The sequence below is a fragment of the Ascaphus truei genome, chromosome 1, assembly GCF_040206685.1.
Source record: "Ascaphus truei isolate aAscTru1 chromosome 1, aAscTru1.hap1, whole genome shotgun sequence".
NCBI lineage: Eukaryota > Metazoa > Chordata > Amphibia > Anura > Ascaphidae > Ascaphus > Ascaphus truei.
In genome coordinates, this window is record NC_134483.1 from 372,206,556 (window position 1) to 372,224,828 (window position 18,273).

Sequence of the window (18,273 nt, forward strand, 5' to 3'; positions counted from 1 at the left end):
AGATTTAAATAAATATATTAGGAAGGTCACACTTATGAGATTTTTCACTATGAAGGGCAAGGAAAAGGAGGAGATGTTCAGTTCTCAAGAGAGGGAGTGCATTAAAGCCATGACTTCACTCTTGGCAGATGGCTCTGACATAGCGGACATTGATACAAACTGTGGCCCAAATTTGGACATTTTTACACAACATACTACAGATCTGAATGATGTTGCATTGGACATTGTAGAAAATGTGGAAGATCCAGTATTGTCTTCCTCCACTGTTGCAGATACTATTTCCTTAGAATCTTCTATAGTCAATATCAAACATTCACCTTTTATCCCAAAATCTACCTTCTTTCCCTATCAAGCTAAGGGGGGATTCATTGATACTTTTTACACACTGGTACTGAAAGACTTTGAATCCCTCTGTCAAAACACACCTTCATTACATAAAAGGAATTTACACAAAAACGAACTACAGGCTCTAAAAGAGTTGAGTGAAGAGAGTGAAATTGTAATAAGACAGGCAGATAAAGGGGGCGGAATAGTGCTTCAAGATAAGAGTGTATACATAGCAGAAGCAAATCGGCTGTTAGGTGATATGAAGTCATATATACCTCTACAAAGAGACCCAATGGACATTTATCAAAAGGATCTCAAAATATTCCTCTTAGAGGCAAAACATGAGGGAATCATCACCCAGGCAGAGTTTGATTTCTTATTCAAACGAAACCCTAGAACACCGGTGTTCTACCACATACCCAAGATACACAAAGATACCATTAACCCACCAGGGAGACCCATTGTCTCTGGGGTGGAGTCAATGACGTCCAGCGTGTCCCAGTATGTTGACCATTTTTTACAACCTATGGTGGTCAAGTTAAGATCACATATTAGGGACACGCTGCATGTTATAGACTCAATCTCAGGGATACCTTGGAAATCCACTTACATTTGGGCCACATGTGATGTGGCCTCTTTGTATACATGCATTGGTCATACAAAGGGAGTGGCAGCAATAGCACATTATTTGGATAAGGACAATCTTATAAACAAAGCACAGAGAGATTTCATTTTAGATGCTATCCTGTTCATTCTGGAACATAATTATTTTTTATTTGGAGATGATTACTATCTACAGATCTGTGGGACGGCTATGGGCACCCGCTTTGCCCCCAGCTATGCAAACCTATACATGGGCCTATGGGAGGATACTCATGTGTGGGGCAATGCTGGGCTGGGGGCAGGCTTGGTGTACTATGGTCGTTTCATAGACGACCTGATTTTCATCTGGGACGGTGAACAGGAAGCACTGGAGTGAGATTCTAACAGCATTTAATGACAACCAGATGGATTTGAGGTTTACTTTTGATATAAACAAATACAGTATCAATTTTTTGGATTTGGAACTAATGGTGAACAATAAGAACGAAATTGTAACAAAAACATTTTTCAAAAAGTATCCACAAATGCATACCTACATTTTAATAGCAACCACTACCATAAATGGCTGGAGAACGTCCCCAGGGGCCAATTTCTCAGAATCAGGAGGAATTGTTCTCTTGATTCGGACTACTTGGCCCAGGGGGACGCTCTTGTAAAAAAGTTTGTGGATAAAGGTTACAATCATCATAAGGTCCTAGAAACTTTTAAACAAGTTGGCAAACTGGATAGACAAGAACTTTTAGACCAGTCAAAAGGCAATATAATTTCAAAAAGAAAAAACAAAAAGAGGCAGACAAGGGACAAGAATGAGATCATTGTCCCGCAATTTATAACACAATTCAATTGTTCTTCACAAAAAATTAAAAATATACTAAACAAACACTGGGGAATTTTGCTCAATGACCCAATCATAGGCAAAAATTTACCACCCAAAATACCGGTGATATTTCAGAAAGCCAGAAATATAAAATCAATCGTGGCACCCAGTAGACTAAAAAAATTCAGTAATACTGTACAAACAAATAAGAACGATAAAAATGGCAATTTCCTGTGCAATCGCTCAAGATGCCTTACATGCAAACACTTAAAAAAGACTGAGAGTGTTACATCCCACTCAAATGGATCAGTACATCAAATAAAAGGCCATATCAACTGTCTGTCCACTCACATTGTATATGCCATTACATGCCCCTGTGGGCTTCAGTATATTGGTAGAACCAAAAGGGCCTTATGTATACGATTCCTGGAACATCGACGTAATATAATTCATGGGTTAAAAACACATAGCCTATCCAGACATTACGAATTGAAGCACAATAAAGATCCGTCCTCACTAGTAATCATGGGGGTAGAGGCTATAAATTCTACACTTTTAAGTGGAGACAGGCACAAATTGCTCAATCTTAGAGAAACATACTGGATCTATGAATTGAATACACTGAGTCCAGAAGGCCTGAATGATTGTATTGATGTCAGCACAGTCATCTAATTTGACCTCTGTCTATGTCTTGGGACGTGATTTTCTCCTGTTTTTCTTTTTTCCTTTTTGCTCCTCGTCAATATAGGACAGGTACCATACATGTCTGGTGACCACGGAGGTCTGGGTTGAACATGGTCACATGTTCCCTTCGTGATCGCCAGACATAAGTGATTATTAATATTAATTCACGCAACATGGTGTCAACAATTTATGTTGGCACGTAACCATGTAGTTAAAGGTTCATATTATTGGTAGCACACACATATATATATAGCATAGTGCCACACTAGGACACACTTATTAATAATTATTAAATATTTGTTATTTACAGTAGATTTTGGAATTTTATTCACATCCACATCAAAATTCACTCACTTATCACATACATATAGATTGCCCTTTTTTCACTTATACATTTCCCCCTTTCCCTCCCCCCTTCCCCCCCCTCCCCCCCCCCCCCCCCCCCCCCCCCCCCCCTCCCCCCCCCCCCCCCCCCCCTCTCCCTTACTGAGGAGTGTTGGGAGTAAGCTGAACCATGCAATCTTGCTGGGCTGACGATTCAAGTGACCTAGGATACATGCCCGGTCTAAACTTCCAATATTCTTTTTAACTCCATATTATATTTTCTATGGAGTTAAATACTGCTCTTTTCCACGCTGGTTCTATTTCATAATCCAAATTGGTTGCATACATATAAACTTAAAGATACCTTAACCTCTATTTTATGGGACATTGACTAATACTCATATTTATAAATTAATTAAATGATTCTACAATATCAAGAGTAGAACCATCCATAAGGGATTATGGTTTCAACCTCTAATCTTTATCCATGATGACACTAAGAAAAATACAATGTATTAAGATAAAAGTCAATTAATATCTAATAGAGTATTGTGCTCTTTCTTGTTCATTAATTGATCCACCCTCCGTAAGCCACATTTATATTGTACTAACTAAATATCTAACTCTTCTGTTTACTAATAGATATATTGGGGTATTTAGGATGTCTTGAGATATACCCTTATAGTATGTTTAATCAAAACAAATAAGGACACTGATTACAGAATAATTTTTGTTGTATAAGAACAATAATTTTGCGTTTAACATATGAAATGCCCAACTGTTGCTAAATATCATTTATATTGAGGTGGTGGCAACTATAGTATACTCTCTCGATATCCTAAGGTATACCCTTATAGTCCGTATTAATACTAAAAATATAGACAAGGACATCAACTACATGTTTGTTTTAATTTTAATTATTTTTATTCATTTTTCAGTACAACTGGTATTCATCAGTATTTTATATACATTTCTATGTGCTGGCAAGTATTCAGTGATGTGGATGCAAAATTAGGTGTTCACATGTGTACTTAATCTGTTCCACTTAAAACTTAGATTGCCAACACAGTGTTTTTTGCCTTTCAACTAATTAAGCTAATTGGACTTTGGGGGGTATATAATATGAGACACCACACACCCAAAGTCCATCCCCTGAAGAAGTCTGTTAATCAGATGAAACGCGTAGGGAAGGTGTGCAGTGGACTTTTTCAACGCTTGCAATTGAACTGCTGAATATCTATACCGGTCCGGTATTAAGAACGGTTCCCGTGACGTCATCCGCTGGTCCGCGACTTCAACCGTCCCCGGTGGGAACTAAAAAGCAACTGGTTGGTGTGCACCGGGGGAGAGACCATCGTGGAGTGCCTGATTCGTCAGTTCCTGCAGGCAGTGAACAACGGAGGCAGCTATCTGTTCCAGTGGAGCCACGGAGGGACTTCAACAGCAAAGCAGCGTTTCCTGGTCCTAGGAGCATGAGTATTACTCATACAATGCTTTTAATTGTTTTATGTTTGTGAGTTCATTTTTATTGAGATTTTTGGGAATTAAATATATCGATTTTTGCACAGTAATGCACTAGGATTTGGCGCTTTTTTTTCTTATATTTTTCTATGCAGGTGGAGAGGGAGGTCGTTGTGCCCTTTTAAGAAGCTGCCGGTTGATCCTAAAAGTGCTTCTGTCACTCCCCAATTATTGGACCTATTTGTTGGACTCTAGAGGACTATCTGCAATTAGCAGATTAAGGCAAAGTTCACAGCACCACACATTTTTTTTGTATAATTGTATGTTTTAGCTTTTTTTATATCAGACATTCACAGTGCACTTTTGGTATATGAATTGATTTCACTATTCAGGATTTATTATAGTAGCATTCATTATATTGATTTATTAATAATTTGTTTATCTATTTATGATTTTTATCAGTTAATTCAATTTTATATATCCTATATTTCTGGTTTTCCACACACAAGCGCAGACCCTCATTGTATATATTGTTAATAGTTTTCAACTCCACGGTCAGCAGCTGTTGGTTGGGTGCCAGAAATACAGTTTTCATTATGATGTCTAATAGTAAGGAAAGATTAGCAAGAAGGCAAAACTATCTCAAACCAGTTGAGTCTATTATAGTTGAGACCATGGAGGAGGGTATAGATTTAAAAACCAATTTCTTTAGGCTTGAGAAATTGGCAAAGGAGGAGATGAAGCATTGGCTTGATCTACTTTCATTGGAAAGATATCTGAATGAAAATATAATTCCTAGAGGTTTAAGAGTAACAAAGAAACCAACATTTGAAACCAGTGAGGATTTTTCCTCAAAATGGAACTCCATTTTGGAGAAATGTTCCTTCTCATTGATTCGCTTATTAATCTCATACAGAGAGGAGAGAGTGAAATTCACTGAGAAGGAAATAGAGGATGTACAACATATTTTATTGCCACATGTGGATAGTGAAGAGTTCCAGGAATTGGATCAATTGGTGAACAAGAGAGTATTAAACTATGAAAAAGATATTATGGAACGTAAGGATACAAAATATCAGAGAGATACCAATGATTATGCTACTAATCAGGTTACCAATTGGAAAAGAGCTAAGCGAGATGATTCCAAACACCACTATCCCCCTAAGAAAGGGAAGAAACAACATAAATATAGGGAAAGAAGTAGGGACTACCAACATACCTCAGGAGGAACATCTAGAACACATACACCTAGGACGAACAAACAGAAGGAAAACAAACCCACTACACCGGGGTGTTCTATAGAGAATAGATTTGAGGTTTTGACAGATTCCCCCAAGAATTTAGATCTGGCTACTAAAGAAGGGGGAGAGAATAGGGGGACCATTCCCAAACATACTAGTAGGGATCCAACACCACCTCGGTCTAAAATAACCTCACATACTGCTTCTTTTTTAGAGTTGGTGAAGAAGGAGGAAGAGAGAGAGAAAAGGAGAACCTACCCACTATGGGACAGACATCCCACAGCGCGGGAACACTCCTCACAACGCAGAAAAAGAGACAGCGAGGAAGAAGATCTGGGCAGCGTGAACAAAGAAAGAAGGAAGGCAGACTAAGGACATTGATGCCGGAGAGTCACGGTATTTTCAACCTATCAAGTTTTGTACTATCAGCACATCATACCGCACTCCTCTCTAAGGGTCTTTCCTTTGCACCTAGTAGTTCACCTAAAAAATTCAATTTATTTGTAGATTTAAATAAATATATTAGGAAGGTCACACTTATGAGATTTTTCACTATGAAGGGCAAGGAAAAGGAGGAGATGTTCAGTTCTCAAGAGAGGGAGTGCATTAAAGCCATGACTTCACTCTTGGCAGATGGCTCTGACATAGCGGACATTGATACAAACTGTGGCCCAAATTTGGACATTTTTACACAACATACTACAGATCTGAATGATGTTGCATTGGACATTGTAGAAAATGTGGAAGATCCAGTATTGTCTTCCTCCACTGTTGCAGATACTATTTCCTTAGAATCTTCTATAGTCAATATCAAACATTCACCTTTTATCCCAAAATCTACCTTCTTTCCCTATCAAGCTAAGGGGGGATTCATTGATACTTTTTACACACTGGTACTGAAAGACTTTGAATCCCTCTGTCAAAACACACCTTCATTACATAAAAGGAATTTACACAAAAACGAACTACAGGCTCTAAAAGAGTTGAGTGAAGAGAGTGAAATTGTAATAAGACAGGCAGATAAAGGGGGCGGAATAGTGCTTCAAGATAAGAGTGTATACATAGCAGAAGCAAATCGGCTGTTAGGTGATATGAAGTCATATATACCTCTACAAAGAGACCCAATGGACATTTATCAAAAGGATCTCAAAATATTCCTCTTAGAGGCAAAACATGAGGGAATCATCACCCAGGCAGAGTTTGATTTCTTATTCAAACGAAACCCTAGAACACCGGTGTTCTACCACATACCCAAGATACACAAAGATACCATTAACCCACCAGGGAGACCCATTGTCTCTGGGGTGGAGTCTATGACGTCCAGCGTGTCCCAGTATGTTGACCATTTTTTACAACCTATGGTGGTCAAGTTAAGATCACATATTAGGGACACGCTGCATGTTATAGACTCAATCTCAGGGATACCTTGGAAATCCACTTACATTTGGGCCACATGTGATGTGGCCTCTTTGTATACATGCATTGGTCATACAAAGGGAGTGGCAGCAATAGCACATTATTTGGATAAGGACAATCTTATAAACAAAGCACAGAGAGATTTCATTTTAGATGCTATCCTGTTCATTCTGGAACATAATTATTTTTTATTTGGAGATGATTACTATCTACAGATCTGTGGGACGGCTATGGGCACCCGCTTTGCCCCCAGCTATGCAAACCTATACATGGGCCTATGGGAGGATACTCATGTGTGGGGCAATGCTGGGCTGGGGGCAGGCTTGGTGTACTATGGTCGTTTCATAGACGACCTGATTTTCATCTGGGACGGTGAACAGGAAGCACTGAGTGAGATTCTAACAGCATTTAATGACAACCAGATGGATTTGAGGTTTACTTTTGATATAAACAAATACAGTATCAATTTTTTGGATTTGGAACTAATGGTGAACAATAAGAACGAAATTGTAACAAAAACATTTTTCAAAAAAGTATCCACAAATGCATACCTACATTTTAATAGCAACCACTACCATAAATGGCTGGAGAACGTCCCCAGGGGCCAATTTCTCAGAATCAGGAGGAATTGTTCTCTTGATTCGGACTACTTGGCCCAGGGGGACGCTCTTGTAAAAAAGTTTGTGGATAAAGGTTACAATCATCATAAGGTCCTAGAAACTTTTAAACAAGTTGGCAAACTGGATAGACAAGAACTTTTAGACCAGTCAAAAGGCAATATAATTTCAAAAAGAAAAAACAAAAAGAGGCAGACAAGGGACAAGAATGAGATCATTGTCCCGCAATTTATAACACAATTCAATTGTTCTTCACAAAAAATTAAAAATATACTAAACAAACACTGGGGAATTTTGCTCAATGACCCAATCATAGGCAAAAATTTACCACCCAAAATACCGGTGATATTTCAGAAAGCCAGAAATATAAAATCAATCGTGGCACCCAGTAGACTAAAAAAATTCAGTAATACTGTACAAACAAATAAGAACGATAAAAATGGCAATTTCCTGTGCAATCGCTCAAGATGCCTTACATGCAAACACTTAAAAAAGACTGAGAGTGTTACATCCCACTCAAATGGATCAGTACATCAAATAAAAGGCCATATCAACTGTCTGTCCACTCACATTGTATATGCCATTACATGCCCCTGTGGGCTTCAGTATATTGGTAGAACCAAAAGGGCCTTATGTATACGATTCCTGGAACATCGACGTAATATAATTCATGGGTTAAAAACACATAGCCTATCCAGACATTACGAATTGAAGCACAATAAAGATCCGTCCTCACTAGTAATCATGGGGGTAGAGGCTATAAATTCTACACTTTTAAGTGGAGACAGGCACAAATTGCTCAATCTTAGAGAAACATACTGGATCTATGAATTGAATACACTGAGTCCAGAAGGCCTGAATGATTGTATTGATGTCAGCACAGTCATCTAATTTGACCTCTGTCTATGTCTTGGGACGTGATTTTCTCCTGTTTTTCTTTTTTCCTTTTTGCTCCTCGTCACTATAGGACAGGTACCATACATGTCTGGTGACCACGGAGGTCTGGGTTGAACATGGTCACATGTTCCCTTCGTGATCGCCAGACATAAGTGATTATTAATATTAATTCACGCAACATGGTGTCAACAATTTATGTTGGCACGTAACCATGTAGTTAAAGGTTCATATTATTGGTAGCACACACATATATATATAGCATAGTGCCACACTAGGACACACTTATTAATAATTATTAAATATTTGTTATTTACAGTAGATTTTGGAATTTTATTCACATCCACATCAAAATTCACTCACTTATCACATACATATAGATTGCCCTTTTTTCACTTATACATTTCCCCCTTTCCCTCCCCCCTTCCCCCCCCCCCCCCCCCCCCCTCCCCCCCCCCCCCCCTCCCCCCCCCCCCCCCCCCCCCCCCCCTCCCCCCCCCCCCCCCCCCCCCCCTCCACTTACTGAGGAGTGTTGGGAGTAAGCTGAACCATGCAATCTTGCTGGGCTGACGATTCAAGTGACCTAGGATACATGCCCGGTCTAAACTTCCCAATATTCTTTTTAACTCCATATTATATTTTCTATGGAGTTAAATACTGCTCTTTTCCACGCTGGTTCTATTTCATAATCCAAATTGGTTGCATACATATAAACTTAAAGATACCTTAACCTCTATTTTATGGGACATTGACTAATACTCATATTTATAAATTAATTAAATGATTCTACAATATCAAGAGTAGAACCATCCATAAGGGATTATGGTTTCAACCTCTAATCTTTATCCATGATGACACTAAGAAAAATACAATGTATTAAGATAAAAGTCAATTAATATCTAATAGAGTATTGTGCTCTTTCTTGTTCATTAATTGATCCACCCTCCGTAAGCCACATTTATATTGTACTAACTAAATATCTAACTCTTCTGTTTACTAATAGATATATTGGGGTATTTAGGATGTCTTGAGATATACCCTTATAGTATGTTTAATCAAAACAAATAAGGACACTGATTACAGAATAATTTTTGTTGTATAAGAACAATAATTTTGCGTTTAACATATGAAATGCCCAACTGTTGCTAAATATCATTTATATTGAGGTGGTGGCAACTATAGTATACTCTCTCGATATCCTAAGGTATACCCTTATAGTCCGTATTAATACTAAAAATATAGACAAGGACATCAACTACATGTTTGTTTTAATTTTAATTATTTTTATTCATTTTTCAGTACAACTGGTATTCATCAGTATTTTATATACATTTCTATGTGCTGGCAAGTATTCAGTGATGTGGATGCAAAATTAGGTGTTCACATGTGTACTTAATCTGTTCCACTTAAAACTTAGATTGCCAACACAGTGTTTTTTGCCTTTCAACTAATTAAGCTAATTGGACTTTGGGGGGTATATAATATGAGACACCACACACCCAAAGTCCATCCCCTGAAGAAGTCTGTTAATCAGATGAAACGCGTAGGGAAGGTGTGCAGTGGACTTTTTCAACGCTTGCAATTGAACTGCTGAATATCTATACCGGTCCGGTATTAAGAACGGTTCCCGTGACGTCATCCGCTGGTCCGCGACTTCAACCGTCCCCGGTGGGAACTAAAAAGCAACTGGTTGGTGTGCACCGGGGGAGAGACCATCGTGGAGTGCCTGATTCGTCAGTTCCTGCAGGCAGTGAACAACGGAGGCAGCTATCTGTTCCAGTGGAGCCACGGAGGGACTTCAACAGCAAAGCAGCGTTTCCTGGTCCTAGGAGCATGAGTATTACTCATACAATGCTTTTAATTGTTTTATGTTTGTGAGTTCATTTTTATTGAGATTTTTGGGAATTAAATATATCGATTTTTGCACAGTAATGCACTAGGATTTGGCGCTTTTTTTTCTTATATTTTTCTATGCAGGTGGAGAGGGAGGTCGTTGTGCCCTTTTAAGAAGCTGCCGGTTGATCCTAAAAGTGCTTCTGTCACTCCCCAATTATTGGACCTATTTGTTGGACTCTAGAGGACTATCTGCAATTAGCAGATTAAGGCAAAGTTCACAGCACCACACATTTTTTTTGTATAATTGTATGTTTTAGCTTTTTTTATATCAGACATTCACAGTGCACTTTTGGTATATGAATTGATTTCACTATTCAGGATTTATTATAGTAGCATTCATTATATTGATTTATTAATAATTTGTTTATCTATTTATGATTTTTATCAGTTAATTCAATTTTATATATCCTATATTTCTGGTTTTCCACACACAAGCGCAGACCCTCATTGTATATATTATATATATATATATATACATATATATATATATATATATATATAGCACACAAATACAAATGAAGACAGGTGCTAGTCCCATATGAATGAGTATAATCAAAGGCTCCTTACCAGGCAGACCAAAGAGTCCAGAGAATCCAAAGTACACGCAGCAAGGAAGAGACAGCACACTTGGTATCAAAAAAGAATTGTATTGAGTAACATTGTTTTCGCGGCCCTAGCATTGAACGGCTGGCTAACCACAGCCAATTATAAGTGCTGCGCACGGCGGAGCAAACGCGCCCACTATATTACAGGTCTTACGCTAAGGCCCCACTGCAAGCGTCGTCGCGCCGGCCTTGCGTCCTGGCGGTGTGTGCATGGTGCGGTCTGTAGGGAACATTTTTTGTGGCGGGGCCAAAATGTGCCAGGTGGGCGGGGCCATGACAGGGGGCAGGGTAATGTGCGAGAAACGCCACTTAAATGTATTATTTCTACATGTTGTAAGTGCAATCTGCCATAACATTTTCCATTTTTTAACATAGATTGTGAAAAATATGACGTGTCTAACAGCTTTTCATGTGTTCCAAAAGTCTTACTCCTGAGCAGCAAAACAAGAAATATCATAGCACAGTTAGGGTTGCCAGGTGGCTTCTCCAAAAATACTGGACACAGTGGTGAAAGGTGCGTCAGGTCACTAGGTCAAGGGAGGAAAATACCGGACACACACATGTCCAGTATTACAGTACCTCTCATTTTTTACTGGACAGAGTATCCAAATACAGGACAGTCCAGTTCAATACCGGACACCTGGCAACCCTAAGCACAGTATATACAAACACAGACTGCATTTGTTAAAGGTGCAATGCCCACTTGTACACACCCCCCCCCCCCCACCCCACACCTACCAGATACAAGACGCTGATTGCCTAAGGCCCCGGACATGTTTGCTGCGTGCTTGCGGAAGCGTGCTGACGCGCGCTCCCGCTCAGCACTGAGCCCCTACAGCCGCAATTAGAGCGGCTTTGGTAGGGGCTCACCTATGCTTCCGCAAGCACGAGGAAGCGCAGGTCTTGGGGGAATTTAAAATTCCCCCGCTTGCCGGCGAGACAGGCCGGTCACTAGAGCGGTTCGCCCAATGAGGGCGAACCAGCTCCGTGACGTCACTGTCCCGCCCCCGGCCAGTGACGCGCCCGCCCCCAGACGGCTGCTGAGAGCGCTTGCGGTAAGCAACCGCAAGGCCAGGGAAAGCACCCGCTTTCCCTGTGCATCAGCACGCCAGCAGGGACCATGGACTCGGCCTAAGGCTGAGGACACGCTGCGGTCAGGGGCGCACGCGAACCACCAGCCCTTGCCTCCAGTCTGCTGGTCCCCGCTGCCTCCTTCCCACGTGGCTCACTGCGTGCTGTGACGCGTCAGCCGGCCGGAGCTACAAGCCTCTGGTGATCAGAAGCGCTGACATGTCACGTGGTACGCGAGTGAGCCAATGAGGAGGGAAGGAGGGGAGCTACGGGAGGGAGGCGGCTTGGGAGGGAAGTGTGCCTGTGCAAGGGCAAAGTAGATGACCTGATATATCACTCTCCTCCTGGACCCACAATACTCCCCTCCTTTGGACCCACAACCTCCTCCACCCCTCTCCCCGGGCTCAATGGCCGCGCCCCCAACCCGTTTTGGCTACGCCCCCCACACCGACCGCAGATCTCGGTGCAGTGACTTGCACGTGTCGCCGGCAAGCTGGCGCTCATGCGCTGTACCCTACTCGGCCAGGTGATACGTGGCCGGCTAGGTGCGTGCGTGACGTGGGGCGCGGCCAAGACATTCACGTGACGTGACGAGCGGCGAATTCAAATTTGCTTGCTTGGAAAGCAGGTAAGCGCCGCACATGCTCAGGCGCTTGCTCACGCTGGCAACACACATTGCCGCAATGTGTTTCATTGTGGCCAGCGGGAGCACGCTCGCCCGCTCAGCACCACCCTGGCCAAAGCCTAACTCTTCCTTCCTGTCTCTCTCATCTCCCCCCCCCCCCCTCTCTCTCACTACCCCTCATCCACAGGACAGAGACAGTCAGGGAAACAAAACAGAGACACACAGGACAGATAGACTGAGTCACAGAGGATACAGAGTCACAGAAGACACCAGGCAGAGACAGTTACAGAAGACACACACACACGCATCGGAGGGACAGAACAAATACATAAAGGATGGGCAGAAACCAAGCCTCCCATGCTGCTTCCTCTTCTTGGCCACACATCCCAGGCTCCTGACACCACCTCATGATCGGCTGCTGCTCGGTAATGCAGCCAATCAGGATGGAATAAACTGGCCAGCTTTGTCCCTGCTCTGGGAAAGGGGGGAAATCCCTTGGCACCCTTTGGATCCTCTCACGGAACCCTGGTTGGGAAACACTGGGATATACCCTTAGTTTTACTGTAAAAAATGAGAGGGTATATGGCGTATATCCTCCACTACAGTGGGGGAGGGGGTCCTATCTATATATATATATATATGAGGCCACTAAAGATTCAGGAGTGCAGGAGTTAACTCAATCACTGTGGCCGCAGGCAGCAGATTGTTCTGCAGAAGGCATTAATTGAACATCTTTTTCTTCCCCATATAATTTGAAATACCAGTTCACACTGGCACAAGGCTGGGTCAGTAGTATGACTAGATCTGGTTGCTCATTTCTGCACAGATGTGTCATGCTCATTTACAGCTTCTAATAAAAGCTCATCAGGTATTTCCGTATCTTCACAATCCCAATTTATCAGACTGTTATCCACTGCATCGGCTAACTCAACATCCTCAGTAGCCTCCAAGATACATGAATCATCAATGCCGTTATCCCAGTCTCTCTCACAAGTTGTAATGCGGTCTTCTGGTTTTGGAACAGCCCGTTCTGCTGACTGCTGTCCATGGTTGTCAGACATGTTTAGTTTGGTTTCTTGGAAGTTCCCGTTTTCATCCATTGTGAAAAAACATTCTTCATCTTCCTAAAAGATATGAACTTTTTTTTATTGTATAATGTCCTAAACTAAAAAAAAAGAAAATATGGCCTCGGTGCTAAGGCTCAACTCTTGCAACAAAACTCATTTACAACTCCATGTGATCTTGGGTAAATCACTTTAAGGGCACAATTCTACAACTTTCCAAAGCGGCCAACTGCACTGCCTAACTAAAGACAGTTTTCAGCCGGTCACACTGTTCAGCTATAGCGAAACATACTGAAGCACTGTAGGCCCCAAGTAACTGTGTCACTGCAACTAAAAAGATAGCAAGCTCTCTGGTGGTCTGTGTGTGCTGCAGGAAAAAGCTTTCATGTGTGTCAATTTGTGCCAGTGTGAATATATATATCTGAACATATATATGAATATATATGTATCTCTCTATATCTCTATATATATAGAGAGAGAGATAGAGAGATACATCTCCCTCTCTCTCCTCCTCCCCCCCCCCCCCCCCCTTTGGGTCTCATTAACAGAAGTTAGCGCAAACCTATTCCTGGCTGATGTAATTGAGGCAAAAAAAAGAGGAATAATGCACCAGTTATAGACCAATTGTAAGACATATGTTGTGCTGACTATGTCCTCCTCTAACCACCCAACAAATCGCTCATTGGCACAAGTAGAGCAAAAGGGGGTAAAGTGCCTTAATAGTTTGGCATAAAGTGGTGCATAGATAAAAATGATTGCATTATTTTTTCATGCTCCAGTTGGCAATAAGTCATATACATGGCGCATATAGATTAAAAATGTATACCTAAAATAGTAATCCAATCAGGGAGAAAAAACAAAAACACTTACCTCCTTAAGAAAAAAAGGAAGGCAAACTTCAGGTGGCAAAGGATAACCTAAAATAAAAAAACACATTTAAACAAACAAACAAACAAACAAAGGACAGAAAGCCTATTTGGAATTTTTATATAGTGCAGAACATCTGTTCTGTGCAAAATTACAAGGTGCTAGTACAAAATGCAACAAAATAGAAAAATAAAGCAATTGAAGGTTGATAATAGCCGGTACCCAGCTACAGAAATTGAGCATTTATAATGTAAGCCACTGCATAGTAGCATCCCATTTGTAGTGATAATGTCTGTATGATCTGTATGGCAGTCACCAAATGGAAGAGGGACGGAGACGTTATTCTCAAGTACTATTGGGTAAACTAAGACACAGGGATATATAAATGTGTCTTAGAACAGAGTGATTGACTCGAGACAGGTTTTGAACCTATAACATTACTTATCCAGCACCTAGCGATGGGCGAATGTGTCAAAGTTCAGCCTTTGTTCCACCCTTTTGTTATAAATAAATGAAACTGCGCAAAGGCATGTAATTCTGCCGCAGTCTCTATTCCGTTTTTTTCCCCCAGATATTTTTATTATGATTTTTTTTTTAAGTTTGCTTCACTTTTAAGCAAATTTTGATATAATCAAATAAATATAATAATAAAAAAAAAAACGACAAAAATTTTGCAGCATAATTTGTTCATCTCTACTAACAGAGGGGGGGGGGAAGAGAAGAGATGTGGGGGGTGGTGGGGAGGAGAAGAGAGGTGGGGGAGGGAGAGAAGAGAGGTGGGGGGAGAGGAGAAGAGAGGTGGGGGGGAGGAGAGGTGAGAGAGGTGAGGGGGGAGGAGAGGTGAGGGGGGGACAGTGGGGGATAGGTGGGTGGAGGAGGAGAGGTGGGTGGAGTGGAGATGGGGGAGAGAAGTGGGGGGACAGTTATATTAACTACAACTAAATAAAAAGCAAATACAAATTACCTTAGCACAAGCTATAGAAGTGGTGAGAAATATTACTTTGTTGCAAGTAACAAAATTACCAGTTGGGACCCGTCAGCTTGACAGCACTAGCAGCTGTGAGAGAGGGAGAGACTGCAGATGCTGCTGTGCGAGAGGAGCAGAGGTGCTTCCGGAGCTTGGACCAGGAGAGGTATTTACAGTTAACAGTTTTAAATTTAGCAGTTTTTTTATTTCAAATTCTCAGCGCGCTCCCCCTGCATCTCTGAAAGGTGAATTGACAAGTTGGCAAAAATTCCGGGCATTACTGAATGAATAATGAACGGAATTCTGACCAATCAGGGATTTCAATAATGACTGGAATTTTACTGCTTTAGCCTATAATGTACCATCACATCTCTATACCAATAGAACAGTGACGGAAAGGTTCTCAGAACAGTAACTTACAGTCCGATTTGAAGTTGTGTGCTCTGCACACTGGGTCGTAGCATTTCTGATACCAAACTTCTCTCTTCAAATCTACCAGCAGCCTTGAAATTCAAGCAAACAGATGTACATCATTCAGTAAATAGTAGTAAATTAAAGTGCAACAGAAACATTCATTTGTAACTACTGTACTGATAACATGTAAATTCAGTGCAGGTGCCTCTTATGTACAAAGTGAAGAAATAAAAGTACGACAGAGAAATACATTTTACAACAGAAGACAGACAATGGAACCCTTAGCTTGGAGTATTCTACCGGTGAGAGAAGAAACTGAACTTGTAAACCAAACCAAAGAAAAATCATACTGCGCGCACACACACACACACACGATGTGGTGGGGGTTTGAGCATGCTGGGAATGTGTGTGTTAACGTAAGAAAGCTACAGATAAAAAGTTAACTCAACATACTTCTACAAAAGCAAAAATAAGAAGGGTCTTTACTAGTCACAGAAACATTCGGTACATGCCATTCTCTCAATGAGGATCCCTAGAGATCCAATATACCGGCACAGCACAAGGGATAATCACATAAAAGTGGTTTATTGGTCATAAATGGATACATATGCCCTACGTTGTTTCAGTCCCCAGGGGACCCCATAATGAAGACTTCTGTTTTGCCCCTATTTTGTTATGGGGTATATTTTTCCTAAATTGAAAAATCAGCAAGATTGATATCAGTCTCTGAGGGCAGAATTGTCCCGCTATCAGACTATCAGTGCACATATTAGTCTTGCCGATTTTTTATTTTATTAATAAACTTTTTTTTTAGACTTGCATTCTTGGAGCGGCTCAGCTAATAGAGATACTGACTCTGTATACAATGTCTCTGAGTTTGAATCAGAGGAGCCTGGTTCAATTCCTGGTGTCAGCACTTTGTGACCTTGGGCCAAGTCCCTTTATTTCCCTGTGCATTGGGCACCAAAATCATAGATTGTAAACTCCTCCGGGCAGGTACTGTCAGTAACAATCCTATGTGCTGTGTACCGAGCACTATACTGTAATTGTAAAGTTTGAGTCCCTTTGAGTCCCATTGGAAGAAAAGCGCTGTATGAAATGCAGTTATTTTTCGACCCATTCTTATATGCACCCCATGGATGATTTTTGCTGTACTTTTTCCTTCCCCTCAAATACCCACTTTCTCATTTACGTCGAGAATTTAAAATAAAATAAAAGGTTACATACATTATATTATTACTTTTGTGGGATCTCCCTATGTTCTCGCACCAGTGGTAGTTAGAAATGTCGTAAACAAGAAGTTCCTCAAGGAAGAAATAGTTCCAGAGACGGATACCTGTGAGAAGAACATTTCAAGCTGGATGTTTACACTACTTCTAAAATCCATTGCTAACAATGTACAGCTCAAAGCCATCATGTAAAGAAACAAAAGAAAATGAATACCTCCTTGGAAACCTTCTCGCGTTACGACCGAGAGAATAAAATAATCAATCTCTGGATACGGTGAAAACGTGTAGCCGGTCATTGTGACGCCTGGACGAAAAATAAAGAAAGAGCTATTGCTACAGCTTGTTTGCAATATACCACAGATAAGGAGTCTCTCTGGCAGTACATCATATCAGGACGAACCAGCATTGCTAAGCAGTCAGCAAGACGTATGAAAACTAGAACTACTTCACTGCAATGTCACATGTTGCTGTGTTTTTGGAAATGCAAACAAGACCGCAGAACATTTTGAGGGAGATTCACCAAGGTCCCTTCACTAATTTAACTTCAACTACTGTTCGCTTGAACGGTCCTTAGCGAGTCTCACCATCTTGAAATTTGTAGATGAAGTTGTTTTAAGTTAATATATTTCAGTCACGCATTTCTTTAAGGACATAGTAAATTCTACTTTACACTAAATGCATTAACCATCTGGTGTAGCAGTATTGAATGGCAAGGCCATAACTCCTTTTATTGATGAAGGCCTTGTAATTGGGAGAAACCTACCAACATTGGAAGCAAAGGGGATTTCTTTACACAGACATTCTTCAATTTTCACACTGATATCACTTGGTGCAAATTAAAAACTAAGTATCCATACGGCTTACTCACCAAGCAGTGCTAAGCCAAAAGACACCTTATTTGAGTGGGCTGTAACGGGTCTCAAGGCTTAGGAATTGCCTACAAAGGGCCATATTTACTAAACGACATGAACAATAAACGTTTTTGACTTAAAGCACAAGCATATCAGAGCCTAACAGGAAAAGCTAAAGCTCAACTGGGCTGCAATTTCCATCTGAGCAAGCAGCGACATTCTGATTCAAGAAAACTGAATTAGGAACTGCAGTCTGATTTAGCCAACTGTTTAACCCTGTCCCTGTCAGAGGGGCACTGA

At 41.0% G+C, this 18,273-nt stretch overlaps 1 protein-coding gene across 5 annotated transcripts in view; it reads right to left on the reverse strand.

Annotated features, from left to right (window-relative positions):
* Positions 1 to 18,273, reverse strand: part of PRIMPOL (primase and DNA directed polymerase) — a 67,797-nt gene that overhangs the window by 8,648 nt on the left and 40,876 nt on the right. For 4 of the 5 annotated variants that reach the window (XM_075610452.1, XM_075610462.1, XM_075610433.1 and 1 more), the window contains 5 exons: positions 17,337 to 17,426; positions 17,121 to 17,229; positions 15,900 to 15,982; positions 14,516 to 14,562; positions 10,757 to 13,705 (listed from right to left, as the gene is read on the reverse strand). In XM_075610452.1, coding sequence (XP_075466567.1) covers positions 13,394 to 13,705; positions 14,516 to 14,562; positions 15,900 to 15,982; positions 17,121 to 17,229; positions 17,337 to 17,426 — 641 coding nt within the window. In that variant the 3' untranslated portion in view covers positions 10,757 to 13,393. Of the gene's footprint in view, positions 1 to 10,756; positions 13,706 to 14,514; positions 14,563 to 15,476; positions 15,631 to 15,899; positions 15,983 to 17,120; positions 17,230 to 17,336; positions 17,427 to 18,273 lie in introns of those variants that run through there. The other variant, XM_075610471.1, reaches the window with a different exon arrangement.